The sequence below is a fragment of the Numenius arquata genome, chromosome 19 (genome assembly GCF_964106895.1).
Source record: "Numenius arquata chromosome 19, bNumArq3.hap1.1, whole genome shotgun sequence".
NCBI lineage: Eukaryota > Metazoa > Chordata > Aves > Charadriiformes > Scolopacidae > Numenius > Numenius arquata.
In genome coordinates, this window is record NC_133594.1 from 7,814,010 (window position 1) to 7,830,431 (window position 16,422).

The 16,422-nt window shown below is 50.3% G+C and overlaps 2 protein-coding genes across 2 annotated transcripts; both read left to right on the forward strand.

Annotated features, from left to right (window-relative positions):
- The first annotated feature begins 364 nt into the window (after nucleotides 1-364).
- On the forward strand, nucleotides 365-6,609 carry CEL (carboxyl ester lipase). The gene is made up of 11 exons (XM_074161205.1): nucleotides 365-430; nucleotides 929-1,079; nucleotides 1,515-1,637; nucleotides 1,985-2,182; nucleotides 2,283-2,413; nucleotides 2,857-2,964; nucleotides 3,184-3,301; nucleotides 4,187-4,373; nucleotides 4,930-5,133; nucleotides 5,630-5,827; nucleotides 6,341-6,609. The coding sequence occupies exons 1-11, from the start codon at nucleotides 365-367 to the stop codon at nucleotides 6,549-6,551; spliced, it is 1,695 nt and encodes a 564-aa protein (XP_074017306.1). The 3' UTR covers nucleotides 6,552-6,609.
- Nucleotides 6,610-7,999: 1,390 nt separating this feature from the next.
- GTF3C5 (general transcription factor IIIC subunit 5) lies at nucleotides 8,000-15,265 on the forward strand. The gene is made up of 11 exons (XM_074161178.1): nucleotides 8,000-8,165; nucleotides 8,662-8,887; nucleotides 9,100-9,298; nucleotides 10,138-10,333; nucleotides 10,478-10,582; nucleotides 11,070-11,184; nucleotides 11,887-11,967; nucleotides 12,531-12,628; nucleotides 13,174-13,256; nucleotides 13,557-13,699; nucleotides 14,358-15,265. The coding sequence occupies exons 1-11, from the start codon at nucleotides 8,016-8,018 to the stop codon at nucleotides 14,513-14,515; spliced, it is 1,554 nt and encodes a 517-aa protein (XP_074017279.1). The 5' UTR covers nucleotides 8,000-8,015; the 3' UTR covers nucleotides 14,516-15,265.
- The last annotated feature ends 1,157 nt before the right edge of the window (nucleotides 15,266-16,422 follow it).

The following is a 16,422-nucleotide window of genomic DNA, read 5'->3' on the forward strand; positions in this document are numbered from 1 at the left end:
TTCTCATTAGTAGCCGACTATATGCTCTAATGCATGGACTAATACGATTTCAGCCTCCCACACTTGTGTGAGGCTTCTCAAGGCTTCAGCATTTTTTTATTTTCTCTAGAGTTTTGTTAGACTGAGATATTTCCTTAAGTTTGGCATCCAGCCCACAAAGGCAGCATCTGCAGGGCTCTCACACAGTGACGCCAGTCTACCTCAGCCACAGTTTGGCCTCAGCCTACTGAAGGACAAGTGTGTAGAGTCTCCCCTGGTTTACTTAAAGCCAGGTCTGGGTCATGGCATTGACACGCAGATGCACCCGTAGCTATATATGTGTGAGTCCCCACCTGGGGACTGGCTCCTGAGGTGCGCGGTCACCATGGCTCGCTGGGAGGTCCTGTGCTTTGCCTTGTGCTGCTACCTGGGGGTAGCACAGGCTGCAACCGTAAGTACAAAAGCCCTTCTTATGGATTTACAAGATATTTTGCCTGTTCCTGCCTGAATAAGCAAACTCCTGCTACATCTGGTCTGTAGCGACGGTGACAGCCAAGGCAGGGTGTTTTCCTGCCCTAAACATGGCAAAGTCTCTCACCAACATTTTTTCCAAAAGTTCCTGCACAGTTCTGTGTCAGGTCTGGCCCAGTTTACATCTTGAGACTGAAGGTCTTCACCTTCTGCCATTTGTCTTTGGGAGTGCAGGGGAATTGCTGCTGCTTGTCTGCTCCAAAGGGCAGCCTGCAGGACATCTGCATGAGCACATCTCCAGTAGCAGTTCCATGTGGGCTTTCCACCAGGGTCCAAAGGGACAGCTGGGGAAGGTGGGTAGTGAGTGGGTCCATCTGGGGGACTGGGGAGGGCAAAGTGTGTGTGCTGGCAAGAGGGGAAGCCAGAGGCATGAAGGACTGTGCAATGGCTTTTCTCTTTTCAATTGTACCACATGTAGCTGGGTGTGGTGCACACCGAGGGCGGTTTTGTGGAAGGCGAGAGTAAAAAACTGGGACTCTTTGGGAATTACGTAGACATCTTCAGAGGGATCCCCTTTGCTGCCCCTCCAAAGACTCTGGAAGACCCCCAACCTCATCCTGGCTGGGATGGTAAGATCTAACTTTTGGATGCCTTTGGTTTGGGGTTTTATTTTCGCTTCTTTCTCTTTTTTCCATCCTTGACAAGCCAAAGATGTTGCCTACTTTCCTCTACTAAGTAGCCCCAAGAAAATGTTCTGAGTCTCATGGTGGGTATGAGAGTCTGTGTCTATGTGTTCCCAAGCAACCCAAGTAACCACATGAAGTAACAAAACCAAAGCATGGCACCTGCATCTCCCCTCTCCATGCCTCGGCTCTCCAGAGCTAGTTCTTATGTGAAAGGGTCCCTCTTTGTCTCTCCTTCAGACCAGTCACAGTGGCCGGGGAAGCTTTGCTGCTTCTATACCGGACTCACAGAGGAGAGAATGGATGGGCAGACAGCTTGCAACCAAAGGATGGAGTTGATACCTCTAACTAGGACCTGCTGTCTTCTCTTTCTCCTCTCAGGAACACTGCAGGCAAAAAAATTCAAAAACCGCTGCATGCAGATGAAGCTCACACAAACTGATGTCCGCGGGAGCGAGGACTGTCTTTATCTGAACATCTGGATCCCTCAAGGGAAGAGACAGGGTATGTGCTTGGCAGAGACCTGAGGAGGAAGTTCTCAGTTGCCTTTTGTGGACAAATTGCTCTGGAGCATCTCTTGGCAACTATGTTCCCATAGCGGGCAACTGCAGGAGCACTGATTTTCAGAGGGAAAGGTAGGCGCCATGTCAACCAATGTCCCTCAGCTCCAGCCTGTTGGGAGTTTCAGCCTCTTCTACAGAGTGTGGACTTTCTTGGCCATAGGCTATTGCAAAGCATCATGTCTGTTCATGCCCAGATGGAGCGATGCTCAGCGAGTGGGTATGGGGATGGATGGGCAGCGCCTTCTAGCCGTGTTGTGGCTCACACCGCTTTTTTTCCTCATCTCCCAGTCTCTACCAACTTGCCAGTGATGGTCTGGATATACGGCGGTGCCTTCCTTGTAGGAGGGAGCCAGGGAGCCAACTTCCTTAATAACTACCTCTATGATGGCGAGGAGATCGCTGTGCGGGGCAATGTGATCGTAGTGACCATCAACTACCGTCTGGGGCCCCTCGGCTTCCTGAGCACTGGAGATGAAAACTTGCCAGGTACTGTAGCTGCTCCCTTTTCAGGGGGCCCCGTAATGGGTCCCCAGTTTATCAGCTTTGCTGTGCCCTTGCTCAATGGTGGGTGCTCTCTGTTGCTCAGGGAACTACGGGCTGAAGGACCAGCACATGGCTATTGCCTGGGTGAAGAGGAATATCAAGGCCTTTGGGGGTGACCCAGAAAACATCACCATCTTTGGGGAATCAGCCGGTGCCGTTAGTGTCTCCCTGCAGGTGTGTTGTCCTTGTTGGATCCCACCAGAGCCACTTCTCTTCTATGTAAATGGGAGAGATGGTACCCTGGGCACTCCGTCGCTTTCCTCTGCACATGCTGCCCAATTAACATCCTCTCCTGCCTGGGGACAGCAACGCTCAGCTTCTTGGCTTCAAAGCCACTCCTCCTTCTTCAGTTTAATCAGTCTCACCACTGCAGGCATTTGTCCTTGCTTTTGGGACCTCTGGTGAAATAGCATTTACTTGCCATGTCCCTCTACTCTGCTTCTTTTCTCATCATACCACCTTTTAACTTTAAGTGCTGAGACTGTTAAATAGCACGAGAGCTGGCGGCTTCCCTGGGCCTGCTGCAGAAGCTGTGAGGTGATCGGCTGGGTCTGGCAGGCAACGGGCTCTTCAGGAGTTTGTACCCAAAACCCTCTTGTTTCTATTTTGCCCCACAGACATTGACCCCAAAGAACAAGGGCCTGTTCAAGAGAGCCATCAGCCAGAGCGGCGTCGGTCTCTGCAGCTGGGCCATCCAGAAGGACCCACTCGCCTGGGCTAAAAAGGTAACGTGCAAGTCTTGCTTGAGGGAACGGAAAACAAAAAAAGGGATTCCCTACAGAAGAGCATAACTAGCAAGGGGTTCAGCAGGAGCCGTGCTGCCAAACACAGAGCTTTGGAAACACGCTGCTTTTAGATAAAACCAGCCTCTGCCTCTGTGAAGCTGGTAATGAAGCCTTGCTTCAGAGGGTAATGCTGGGAGGTTTCTCTCTCTCCTCCTGCAGCTTGGACAAAAGGTGGGCTGCCCCATTGATGACACCACCACCTTGGCCAACTGCCTGCGCAACTCCGACCCCAAAGCTCTGACGCTGGCCTACCACCTGCAGCTGACCAACCTGCCCGGTAAGTTCCCCGGCCCGCACTGTGGTCCCCTACACACCTAGGGCTCACCATGCCTTTGATAGAACCGTGGGGTGATAGCCAGGAGTGTTGAAGCCGTGCTTGTGCCCTTCAGAAAGGGGACAATAATGAGAGATCTTGCAGTTGCCCTTCTGCGGGCAGGTGCACATTGCACTGAATGAACGCTGTTCATTGTGCAATGGCAGCGGTGGCAGAGGAATTAGCCAAGAGCCATGCTTTGGCTCCAGAACAGCTGTTCGGGCTTTCTTTCCTGTGAAAGCACCAAGAGCAATTCCAGAACACAGCTTACGAACAAAAAGAATTGACTACAACCCTGCTATTTTCATTTGAGTCGCTGGGTGGAGGGTAGGACTCTCACAGCAGGTAGGGAATGCTTCTGCTTTTGCTGCCTGTGAGAATTTCTTTCCCAAGAAGACTTTCCTCTGCTTGGTCTCCTCATGCTCCTAGTAAATAGCTCCAATGTTTAGCCTTGCTCAGGACAGAGAGTGGCCAACAACTGCTGTGCAGCTGCACTGGCCCGAGCTGGCTGTCCTGGCAATGAGTGAGCGCAGCCAGATGAGGTGGGCAGGGGAAATTCTGCTCTGTCCTGCCTTTGGCTGGGCTTTTTGGGAACAGTCTGGGGAAAGAAGGAGAGGAATTGCTGATGTTACCTGCTGGTACTCGGCTGGCAGATCTCTAGTTCCTCTCCCCCACCTACAGGCATGAGGTTTACTGAACGTGATCCTGTGGTCACAATGAAGTCACTACCCAAGCTCTCATTCACCTCAGCCGATTCCTTTCACAGTTCCTCAAGCCATGGGATATGTCAGGCCACACATCTGTCTTTTCTCATCTCCTAATGGACTCTGGTTTTGTCTCCTGCTGCAGCTCCACTGGTTCACACACTGGCCCTCACCCCTGTCATCGATGGAGACTTCCTCCCAGACATGCCAGAGAACCTCTTTGCCAATGCTGCTGACATTGACTACATTGCTGGGGTCAATGACATGGATGGACACATCTTTGCTGGCATTGATTTACCTGCAATCAACCGCCCATTGGTGAAAATCACTGCGTAAGTGAAGGATGCTCTTAAATATCCTTTAACAGGAGGAACCTTATCTTTAATGTAGCCCCCAAACTCCAAGGACTTTGTCCCAAGTGGACAGGGCACTACCTTTAAAACAGGATGTCACTCAGAGCCAGGGTGCCTAGGGCATATGATGGCAAGTCCAGAGCCTTCAAGAAAAAGGACCAGCTAGTGGGGAAGCCTCCTCATATATATTTAAGGTGCTCCTGAACTCAGCACCAGTGATAGGCTTGGCAGCCCTGATGCTCTCTGTCCAGAGCAGGTACATACCAGACATGCTGGGTACCCATCCCGTAAGACTCCTCTTCGCGGACAAAAGGAGGTTGTGGTCAATTTGGCCACAAGCTATTCCACTGGTAAAGCTGAGAAGCACATGCCCTCCATCTAAACTAGGAATGAAATCACTGGCTTTTACACCACAAACCATTGCTGACCACAGGGTTGGATGTAAACATCAACAGGAGCTGAGATCCATTTCCATGAGGCCAGCCCCACTTGAAGCTGCCGGTCTCTAATTAGGTGATATTACTTGTCTTTTCAGGGATGAGGTCTATAACTTGATCAAAGGACTTACTGTGGACAGAGGTGAACGTGGAGCCAACGTGACGTACAATATCTACACGCAAACGTGGGGTGACAGCCCAAGCCAGGAGCTCATGAAGAAGACAGTGGTGGGCCTGATTACTGACTACATCTTCCTGGTTCCCACACAGTGGGCACTGAATCTGCACCTGCAGAATGCCCGGTGAGGAGCTCAGCCCTGGCAGGAGCCCAAAGCCCACCTGGGGGCTGAAATGCTGCTTATCCAGCACAAGGGGCTGAGGAGCGGGTTAAGAGTTATGAACATGAAGGAAGCAGGCTTTTTGGTACTGAGTACACACTTACACGTGGCTTGCACAAGCAGTGTTTCTCTAATGCTGCAAAGGGAGTCATGCTAGGAATTTGTTTTAAATTTCCATTAAAATAAGTGTTTGCTTCCTAAAGACTTCAGACTTCACCCTAGCAATGTTTGATGCCACGAGACATGGCAGTTGAACGATATGAGGGTTAGGGTGAGAATCAGAAATGGAAGTTAAAAATTCCCAGACAGAAGGATGTTTTCTCGTGAGATCACCCATTAGATGTATGTGAATGTCTTCCAAGCTGTATCTCTGCCAGTATTTGGAGCCTGGTTATGAATCTGCACCCCTTTCTCTGCTCTCCACCCGCAGCTGCTTAGCAAGTCTATTTTATTTCCCCAGGAATGCCAAGACATACAGCTACTTGTTCTCCCAGCCATCCCGAATGCCCGTCTACCCAAGCTGGGTAGGGGCAGACCATGCTGATGACCTGCAGTACGTGTTTGGGAAACCCTTCGCCACTCCCCTGGGCTACCTGCCCAAGCACAGGACTGTCTCAAGTGCCATGATTGCTTACTGGACCAACTTTGCCAGGACAGGGTGAGTGATTCCAGTTCCATATTTTGGGCTTGCTGCAGCACTTCAACCTGCTGCTTTTGCCTATTAACTTCTTAGGAGCAATTCCCAAAAGCGGGGTGTCCTCTGTCTGTAATTCTGCTGCAAGCCTGGCTCTGTGCCTCCCAGTGGTGGAGTTTGCTCCGGGTCCTCCTCATCCAGGGAACACCTGGAGACAGCAGAAGCATTTCCAGAACTTGTGAACTCTGCTTAAACTTAATTGTGATGTTTGTTTCCAAATTCTGCTGTTCAGACATGAATTAAGCCCCTGTCTGCAGCTAGGGTCAATGCTAGAGGGGACCAGCGGAGGAGACTGCAGGTTGGCAAGTCACTCCTAGCAGGCAGAATTGCTTTTGCTTGACTCCCTCTGACAATGTCAGACTCTCTCTTTGCACTCACTTAAAAGCCTCACTTGAGCAGGTGGGGTCCCTGTCAAACCTTGCTGCATCCACAAGCTGCCCTGGTAAAACTGAACTTCTATTTCTCGTTTTTTCCCAGTGATCCCAACAAAGGGAATTCAAATGTACCTGTTAACTGGCCACCCTACACCAATGAGGCCAGTTACTACCTGGAAATCAACAACAAGTTGAGCGAGAACTCCGTGAAGCAGAATCTGAGAACCCGGTACGTGACCTTCTGGAACACGGTCTATCAGAATCTGCCGCAGGTTGCCAACATCTCTGTGGCTGATGAACTGCTGTGGAACTAAGAAAAAACACCTTCTAAAGATCGGCCCAATTCATTAAAGGCTTGTTTGTAACTGAGCGATTCCGGCTTCTCCATGTCTTTGCTGTGACAGGATTTTGTCCCTAACATTAAGGTTGTGCAGCAAGTGACATCCAGTCCCTGAACCAAGTGTGTTCCCCTGGCCCACAGCACAGCCATGTCCCGGGGAAGCTGCTGACACAGGGAGCCATGGCTTGACCCCCTCTGCCAGTCCTTTGGCTCAGGGTTTGTTTTTCCTCGTTTTCTGTGTAACCCCCAGCAGGACAGACCCAATCCTGACCTGTCCTCTAGACATCTCTGCACTACCAACACATAATCATAGAATGGTTTGGGTTGGAAGGGACCCTTAAATATTGTCAGTTTCAACCCCCTGCCATGGGCAGGGACACCTCCCACTAGACCAGGTTGCCCAAAGCCCCATCCAGCCTGGCCTTGAACACTTCCAGGGATGGGGCATCCACAGCTTCTCTGGGCAACCTGTTCCAGCGTCTCACCACCCTCAGAGTAAAGAATTTCTCCTTAATATCTGATCTAAATCTCCCTCTTTTAGTTTAAAACCATTACCCCCTTGTCCTATCACCTCAATCCCTGATCAAGAGTCCCTCCCCATATCTCCTGGAGCCCCTTTAGGGACTGGAAGGGGCTCTAAGTTCTCCCCGGAGCCTTCTCTTCTCCAGGCTGAACACCCCAACTCTCTCAGCCTGTCCTCACAGCAGAGGGGCTCCAGACCTCCCAGCATCTTTGTGGCCTCCTCTGGCCCCACTCCAACAGGTCCTTCTGATGTTGGTGGCCCCAGAGCTGGAGGCAGCACCGGTGGGGAGTCTCCCCAGAGCGGAGCAGAGGGGCAGAACCCCCCCCCCTCGCCCTGCTGGCCATGCAGCCCAGGGTGTGGGGGGCTTTCTGGGCTGCCAGCACACGTTGCCGGCTCATGTTGAGCTTCTCATCAACCAACACCCCCAAGCCCTTCTCCTCAGGGCTGCTCTCCATCCACCCTCCGCCCAGCCTGGATTCGTGCTTGGGGTTACAACATCCACGCTAATAACAAACAGCTCTTAGATAATCACAGTTGTAATATGTGCATGAAAACCAACTGGTGAACTGTTGCCATACAGTTTCACCTCAGAAACGCAAAGAGGGGAAAACAAACCCCAGGGGGGAGGCTATTCCCCGCGGGTTTATGGGCACAAGTCCCTGCTTGGCAGAGGCCAGGCTGGGCCGGGGAGCTCCAGCTCTGAGCCCGGGCTGGAAGAGGAGCACGACGGCCCACCGACCCCCACCTCCACCTTCTCTTTCACCTTTTCCTCCTCCTCTACCCCGACTCACCCGCACCAGGCCCGGCCCGGCTCGACGCCGCCGCAGTAGGAACCTTTCTGCGGCGGAACCTTTATGCCGCGGCCGGCGGGGTGGGGGGGGTGGAGCTGTCGGGAGGGAGCGGGGCGGTGGAGCGATGGCGGCGGGGAGGCAGTGGGGGGAACGGGGTTCGGCTGTGTTGGAGCTGCCCCGCACGCCGCGGATGGTGTGCGTGGAGTACCCGGGCCTGGTGCGGGATGTCGGGGCCATGCTGCTGACGCTGGGAGGAGAGCAGGGGGTGTCGCGGGTGAGGGGGGGGCCCGGGGGGCTGAGGGGAGACCGGGGGATGGTGGATGTTTTCCAGGCAGAGGGGCTGTGGGGCGGGGAGCCCGGCCCTGGGGAGCGGGCTGGAGGCCGGGGGGCAGGGGAAGGGGGTAGAAGGGAAGGAGGCCGGGGCCAGGGAGCCACCCAGCTGTGGGACCCCCCTGTCCGGGCCGCAGGGGCTCAGCGGGCCCCGCACAGGCCCAAGGCGTGGGTTTGGGGTGACAACGCTCACCTGGGTGCTGCTGACCACGGGAGATGGGGCAGGAGGTGTCGGGCAGGATGGCAGCAGCTGCACTTCCCCATGATGTGCTGCCCGTGTTGGTGGAGCAGGGATTGATATCCCTGAGGTGGTGTGGGGAGAAATGGCTGGTGCCCACGGTTGAAAGTGTGGGTCCGGGGCCTGGTGCCAAAGGTAGTCCAGGAGGGCGGGGCTGCGTGGGTGCGATGCTAATGGATGCTGTGCCTGCCCTTGCCAACAGATCTATGCGGACCCTGCCAAAAGGCTGGAGCTGTATTTTCGCCCCAAGGACCCTTACTGCCACCCTGTATGTGCCAATCGCTTCCCCACCTCCACCATGCTGCTCAAGGTGAAGAGGAGGACCAAGAAGAAGAAGAAGCAGTTGGATGGCGAAGAAAAAATCCAGCCGGAAGTCCAGTTTGAAATGGAAATTCTGGGGACTGTCACCACCGTTTACAAATTTCAAGGTGATACTTGGATTTGTGTCCATGTGGCTTAAAGATGAGTATGTCTGATGGGAAGGGGAAGTGTTTCCCTATAGGAATTTAGGACTGGAAGGACAATCGGGTCTCCTTGCTGTATAAATCGTTGCATAAAATTACCAGATTTCTGCACCTGAATGTTGAGTGTTGTAAGAAATGTTTGATATTCACAATATTTTAACTTCTGTTTCTCACAGGAATGTCTGATTTCCAGTACCTGGCAATGCACTCTGGTCCTGATGGCAAACAAACCTCCATGTATGACAAAGTCCTAATGCTCAAACCAGAGAAGGAAGAATTTTTCAATAGAGAATTACCTCTCTACATCCCACCACCAATTTTCTCACGTCTGGACACTCCTGTTGACTATTTTTATCGGCCAGATATACAACACCGGTTAGTGCCTTTTCTCATAATGTAGTAAATAGCTGTGTTGGTTCTGGAATGGACAGGCGGTGAAACATTTCGCTGGTTTGATATATACTTGTAACAGAAACGTCTTCGAGTTAAGATTTCCTTTTTTATCAGTTGGAGATGCCTCCAGTCCATTCTGACATTAGTGTTGTTACAGGATTTGACTGCTCCCCCCAGCCCCCAAACGCTACATGCAGCGTGGGGTGCAGTGAGCCCCGCTCTCTTCCCGTGGGCTGGAGTCAATGCCATATGTTCCTGCGACCGCGCTCACCGGACCTGTTCCCTCCTGGCCCACAGCTGGTTTTGCCAGAAGAACAGTCTGTGAGATCTCCCACAAGAAACATGTTTCATTTTCTCACTGTAGTCCTTCATCGGCACTTAAAAAGAAAAAAAAATAAATTATCTAAACTGCATTTCCATCTTGCCTTGTCCCTGGACCCCACTGAGCTGCAGTAACTACAGTAGAGCAAATGCAGAGGGTGAAGTCTTCAGTGCTGGAAATGCATTTCAGTGAAAAAACCCAAGGGTTTTCTGTCATGTAGGAGAGGGGACCTCTGTCATTGTGCAACTGGATGTAGCTTTGCAGGTTGATTTTTTTAAACTTAAATTTTCTCTCCTCAATGGTGTCACAAGAGTCTTTTATGGTACCAGCATGTGATTCCAAAATCCATAGGGAGGTGCCGCCAAAGATAAACCAACCCATTCCTCACATGGCTGAGTCGCCTCTGAAATCTGGGGCACAGACTTCCATTTTCGGATATTCCCAAAATCTATGTGTGCCACAGGCAGAAAGCAAACCTGATCCTTTCCCTGTTTCCTAGGGAGGGATACAACAACCCCCAGGTGTCTGGTGAGAACCTGATTGGCCTCAGCAGGGCCCGTCGCCCGCACAACGCTATCTTTGTGAACTTTGATGATGAAGAAATTCCAACTAAACCCCTGGATGCTGCTGTACAGACCTGGAAGAAAATGTGCACCAACCCTGTGGATAAAAAGGTGGAGGAAGAGCTGAGAAAGGTACGTGCCCTTGTCGTTACCATTCTGATAGCTCATACTAAGGGCCAAAGGCCCTTAGTACAAAAGAAAGTCCACTTGGAAATCTGAACTGCTATTGGTAACCCACTTCCCACTGTTGCCGTGATTGTTTCTGTATTATTTTAGCTCTTTGAAGTCCGTCCTGTCTGGTCTCGGAATGCAGTAAAAGCCAATATCAGTGTCCACCCAGACAAGCTGAAACTTCTGTTGCCGTATTTGGCCTATTACATGGTGAGTCTGTACATCTGCCCTTGTGTCTGTCTAGGGCTGCTTGGAGGGAGAACAAGGGAGCATCACCTGGGTGTTCCTGGCTCTTCACAGTTTCTGAGGTCCCACCACTAAATACCTGAGCTTCACATTATGTAAAGAGAAAGAAGTTAAAACCATGGAACTGTTCGCTTCATTGGTTCTGTTCCATTTTGCAGTTCAGTCAGACACTCAAATTGACTGTCCATCTGGAAATGGTAGCAGAATTTTTCCAAACAAACACTTTATTAATGTGACCTTGCAAGTTAGTTTGTAAAAGCATGCAAATATTTGGCCTTTGATACCTTGATTGCCCAGGTTTCAGTATATAAATACCAGTGTGGCAAGTGCAGAAGAAGCTGATAAAAGAAACAAGTTTTGGGTAATGAGGGGAAATACAAGAATTTTCTAAGGAACTGCAACACTGTACTGTTTTTTCTGTAACCATCTTCCCCCATGTGTGTTCATGCAGTTAACAGGTCCTTGGAGAAGCTTATGGGTTAGGTTTGGGTATGACCCCAGAAAACACCCAGAAGCAAAGATTTATCAAGTACTGGACTTCCGAATTCGCTGTGGAATGAAATATGGTAAAAGGGCCCAAACCACAGAGATGCTCTCTCTGCTTTCTGGTTAATCCTGGTAGTACTTTTCTTTTTACTTGTTTTTCAAACTCTTTTGCCATATTTGTGCTCTGTTGAAGATGACACCTTTTGAGTTCATTGCTTACAGTAGCTCTTCCGTAAACTCCTTTAATACTTTATTTCATACTATGCAATATGTCTTTCCTCATTTGGCACATTCCCTACCCAATGGACAGCTTGCTGACTTTCCTCCTCCATGTGTTCAAAGCTCAAGTGGATGTAGGTGACCATCTTCCCTCTTGCTCAGGGGAGGCACTGAGCAGTAGATTCTGAGATTTACATAGTAGCTTTTCCTCAAAGATTTGAGATCTGTGTTCAGAGATCAGAGTCTGTGGTCTCAGACTTTGGGACAGAGGATTCCCCTGCTCTGATTTTGCAGAGGGTACAGTGAGGGAAAGGACTTTCTGAGGTCATGTAATAAGTCCATGACAGAGCTGGTGCCCAGTCATTAACATCAGATCACATCTCCCTTTCCAGGTTTTGTTGATCTGGTAGCTCTCCTCTCCTCTCCCCACCTTGCTCAAGTCAGCGTATCCCAAAGACCACCCTGCCTTTCACCCACCAGTCCAGCACCTCTTTTCTGAGCAAGGGATGTGCTGCAGGGAGCTTGCCCTCGGTTCATCATTGCTTTTCTTTTTTCACCTCTAGGTTACGCCCCTAACGACATGCCCGTGAAAGCGAAACGCAGCACCTATAACTACAGCCTGCCCATCACTGTCAAGAAGCCAGGTATGCTGTGCCAGCAGAAAGGCTGCCTGGCTCTTCTGTTTCTTTGTTTACTCCATCATAGTGATAGCTATTGAAGGGTCTTCCTGTGTTCCAGCTGAGCCAAAATTGGACCTTAATTTCTGGTTATAATATGATGCTGCTGTTTAAGCCAGTAGAAGAGTCTCCTGCTGGGAAACGTGAGAGTCCCTGGATGCGTGTCTGGCTGCTGAGCTGCAGTATTTCTTAGCAGACAGAAGGGAGTTCTGGAAGCAACACTGTGGGAATTCATTCACTTCTGTTCAAGTGATGGTGCAGAAGAAGGGGAGAGTTGTTCTCTTTTCTTTGTCAAGGGAGAGTAGAAAAGCTAAAATTATGAACAAATGCGCTGCAGAAAAAGCCGCCAAACTCACCACCTTTCCTCTGACTGTCCAGTAACATCTGTGAAGAATGAGCAAGACATGCTTAGTTGCTGGGTTGGCCGGGTTTTTGCTGACCAACAAAGTCGAATTAACACAGAGGAGTGACAGTGCAATACCATGGAGTGAAAGATGTCCCTAATTAGGAACTCTTTTTTTGTCTTTCAGTGAGCCATACGGTCAGTGTACACGATCTGAAACAGGGGCTTGGTACGTCCGGTGCAGCCGGTACAAAAAAGCCTGCTTCCAGCAGGTACAAACTGAAGGTAAGCATTATTCTCTTTTACTAGAATCTTGAAATAGCTTAGTGAAGAAGGGGTGTTTCCTGTTTTGTCAGTCATTAAGGGGACAGTTGTGAGTGAGCTGATGTCCTCAGGTTTACCTGGGAAGCTGCTGGTTGTACATGTCACTTCAGAACTGCACCTGCTGTGCACTGAAGTGCAAAAAATCACCATGTGTTTATCAGGCCATCCTGAAAAATCCAGCAGGGCAAAATAAATATTTAAACAGGAATCTTTTATTCTTCCCTTTTGCTAGAGTGAAACCTGTGATCCACTATTATGCAGTAACAGGCTGCAGTTTGAAGGGATGAAGAGTGTTCTCTGTGGTTCGCTATGGCTGCAGTGAAATTTTGCTGCCATCCTCATTCAGCTTCATCTTTTCCATACACACACCTACGCCTTGGAACCGATTTGTGTTGGAAGTGCCTTGTTCTAGAATCAGCCCATCAGAAGTACTTTTCAGTTATGCCAGAGTTGTCCTGTTACACCATAAAATGCACATTAATCCTTCCCTTCTTCCCTCCCCTTAGGAATCCATCTACATTTTCCGAGAAGGAGCCTTGCCCCCTTATCGGCAGATGTTCTACCAGCTCTGTGACTTGAACGTGGAAAGGTATTGCACGCTAGCAGCTGAGTCTTCTGTTAGAGCTAGATTTCAAAGCCGACTGTTTATATCCAGTCCATTCCCTTCTTTCACCTTGACCAGAAACTTGAAAGGTGTTTAGCTTCTGCGTAAAAATAGAACAGACTTTTCACACATGAACTTCCTTTCCCATCTGACAATTATGTGAATAACCAAATAAGCTATTCCAACTCAGTGAAGTAAAATGGAAGTAAACCATAGACTCTCTCATATAAAGCCTACATCTGATGGTAGAAGGCTAACATTTCCTTCCCTTTTGCTGCTTTTTAGCCTACAGAAGATCATCCATCGGAATGACGGCACAGAGTCAGAATGCACAGAGCGGGATGGATGGTGCCTTCCAAAGACTAGTGACGATCTGCGGGACAGCATGTCGCTGATGATAAAGCAGATAATCAGATCCACAAGACCTGGTAAGGACGCTTCTGACTATCAGAAGTGTATTACTGCCTTACTGCCTACTACCGCAGGGTAGAGCGACCTTCCTGATGGTGTTGAGACATGGTGGGCTGAATGAGGACGTTGCAGTCAGCACTGGGGAAATAGCATTCCTGGTTTTGCCTCCTCCTTTGTGCTGCATCTGGTGTTCTCTGTGTTGTAGCTCATTGCAGTGTGTGAGCTGAGGCTGTTGTCCTGCAGCATGAACGTGGGTTGGGATTAGGAAGGGCTGGGGGTAAAGGTTTTCTCTTTCATCTTCCCGGTAATAAGATCTTATTCTTACTGATGTATCTGTTGGTGGCATTTTACTGTTATCGATGTTATTAATTGAAAAAGAAGTAAGTAAATTATTTTTGCCTGATGCTGGGCCAAAGCAGTATCCCAGAGAACTAGGGCGGAATCAGCCAGGAGAGGAGTCCCAGCGCTGCAGATCTGCTGCGGTTCTGCTGGCGTTCCGGGAACATGGAAACAGATTGCTTTGGGCTTGATCAAATTCTATTAAGCTGTGCAGCATTAGCTGTGTCCCTCCGGCTTCTGCCTTCCTCTCGCATGATTTATGAACTCTACTGCAAATACCCCCAGGTTTCACTGAGAGAGGCATCACAGTGTATTTTTTCTTTCTTCCCAATTAAGCTCTTTTTTCAAATACAACAAGCAGTGAAGATGGCAAAGAGCAGCTGGCGTATGAGTCTGGAGAGGATGAGGATGACGAAGAGGAAGAGGAAGAGGAATTCAAGCCTTCTGATGGGAGTGAAAATGAAATGGAGACAGAAATTCTGGACTATGTGTGAACTTGGTGAGCAGTCTGGCTGCTGCTGGACAGAACCGTCTCTGCGCTTGTTACCTGAGTGCTGAGAGTTCAGCCACCGTGCCCAGGGTGTGGAGAAGCAGAACTTGCATGAAGACGCCGACGATCTCTCTGCACGGACTACGGTGCCTGCTGATGGGTGTCATTACCGATGTTGGGGAGCCAGTGCCTACGCTTTCATAATTGCTGGCTAATAAGCCCTCGAGCAAGCTCAGCAAACTCCCAAGAAAGGGTCCCAAATCCAAACCAGCAGGTAATACCCCAGAAAAGAGGAGCAGCTGCATTCCCAGATCTCTCCATGCGCAGGAAGTACACCTTGGCCAGGTTGGTGGCTGTGTGGAAAATAGAAGAGGTGCCTGTGGGGGCACTGGGATGGGACTCAGGTGCCTCTGGAGTCCCTACGGCAGGTGCTGCCTTTCTGGGAATGAAATACTCTGCCATGACTTCAGCATCAAGCCTTGCTGGTGATGTTGGAAATAAAGCCAGCAGGGAAAAAATTCCCATCCACAGGATGTAGCATATGTTATCCTCAATAGCTGATGCACTTCTCAATTCCGTTTTGCCTTCCCCAGCAGTTAGCAAGGACAGAAGGAAGCAGGCAATGGGGCAAAGCTTCACATCCGCAGAAGTTGGCCACTCATTAGTCTGCCATTGCTGGCTGGAGTGTTACCACCCCGTCACACAGATTAAGGATGTGCTGGCATTTTCTAAGAGTCTTGTGTATTCCCCAGTGTGTTACGAGTACAAGGTTTCTCATTAGTGGCTAACGATATGCTCTAACGCATGGTCTAATACGATTTCATCCTCCTGCTCTTGTGTGAGGCTTCTCAAGGCTTCAGCATTTTTTAATGTTTGCTGGAGTTTTGTTAAGACTGAAGTATTTCCTTAGGTTTGGCCTCCAGCCTGAATAGGTAACACCTGCAGGGCTCTCACACAGTGACATACGTATGTTTGTGTATATACACACACAAGCTCCACGAAGGGACTGGCTCCCAAGGTGTGCACTCACCATGGCTCGCTGGGAGGTCCTGTGCTTTGCCTCGTGCTCCTGCCTCGGGGTGGCACAGGCTGCAGCCATAAGTACGAAGGCTTCAAAAGACTTCTGGGCATTGATGGGTCTGTCTGGAGACACCTCCAGCCAGGGAAAGGTGTGGGTCCTGATGATACCAAACCGGGAGGACTGGGCAACACTCCAGAGGGCTGTGCCGCCATCCAGCATGACCTGAACAGGCTGGAGAGCTGGGCAGAGAAGAACCTAATGAGGTTCAACAAGGGCAAAGTGTAGGGTCCTGCACCTGGGGAGGAAGAACCCCAGGCACCAATATAGGTTAGGGATGGGTCTTCTGGAAAGCACTACTGAGGAGAAGGACCTGGGAGTCCTGGTGGATAGCAAACTTTCCATGAGCCAGCAATGTGCCCTTGTTGCCAACGCGGCCAATGGGATACTGGGCTGCATAGGGAAGAGTGTGGCCAGTAGGTCGAGGGAGGTCATTCTCCCCCTCTACTCTGCACTGGTGAGGCCACAACTGGAGTATTGCATCCAGTTCTGGGCTCCCCAGTTCAAGAGAGACAGGGAACTACTGGAGAGAGTCCAGTGTAGGGCAACAAAGATGATGGAGGGATTGGAGCATCTCCGTGATGAGGAAAGGCTGAGAGAGCTGGGACTCTTTAGCCTGGAGAAGAGAAGGCTGAGGGGAGACCTTATCTATGTTTACAAGTACCTAAAGGGTGGGTTGAAGGAGGATGGAGCCGGACTCTTTTCAGTGGTTGCCAGTGACAGGACGAGGGGCAACGGGCCCAAGCTGGAACATGGGAAGTTCCATTCAAATATGAGAGGGTCTGGTGAGGGTGCCAGAGCCCTGGAACAGGCTGCCCAGGGAGGGTGTGGAG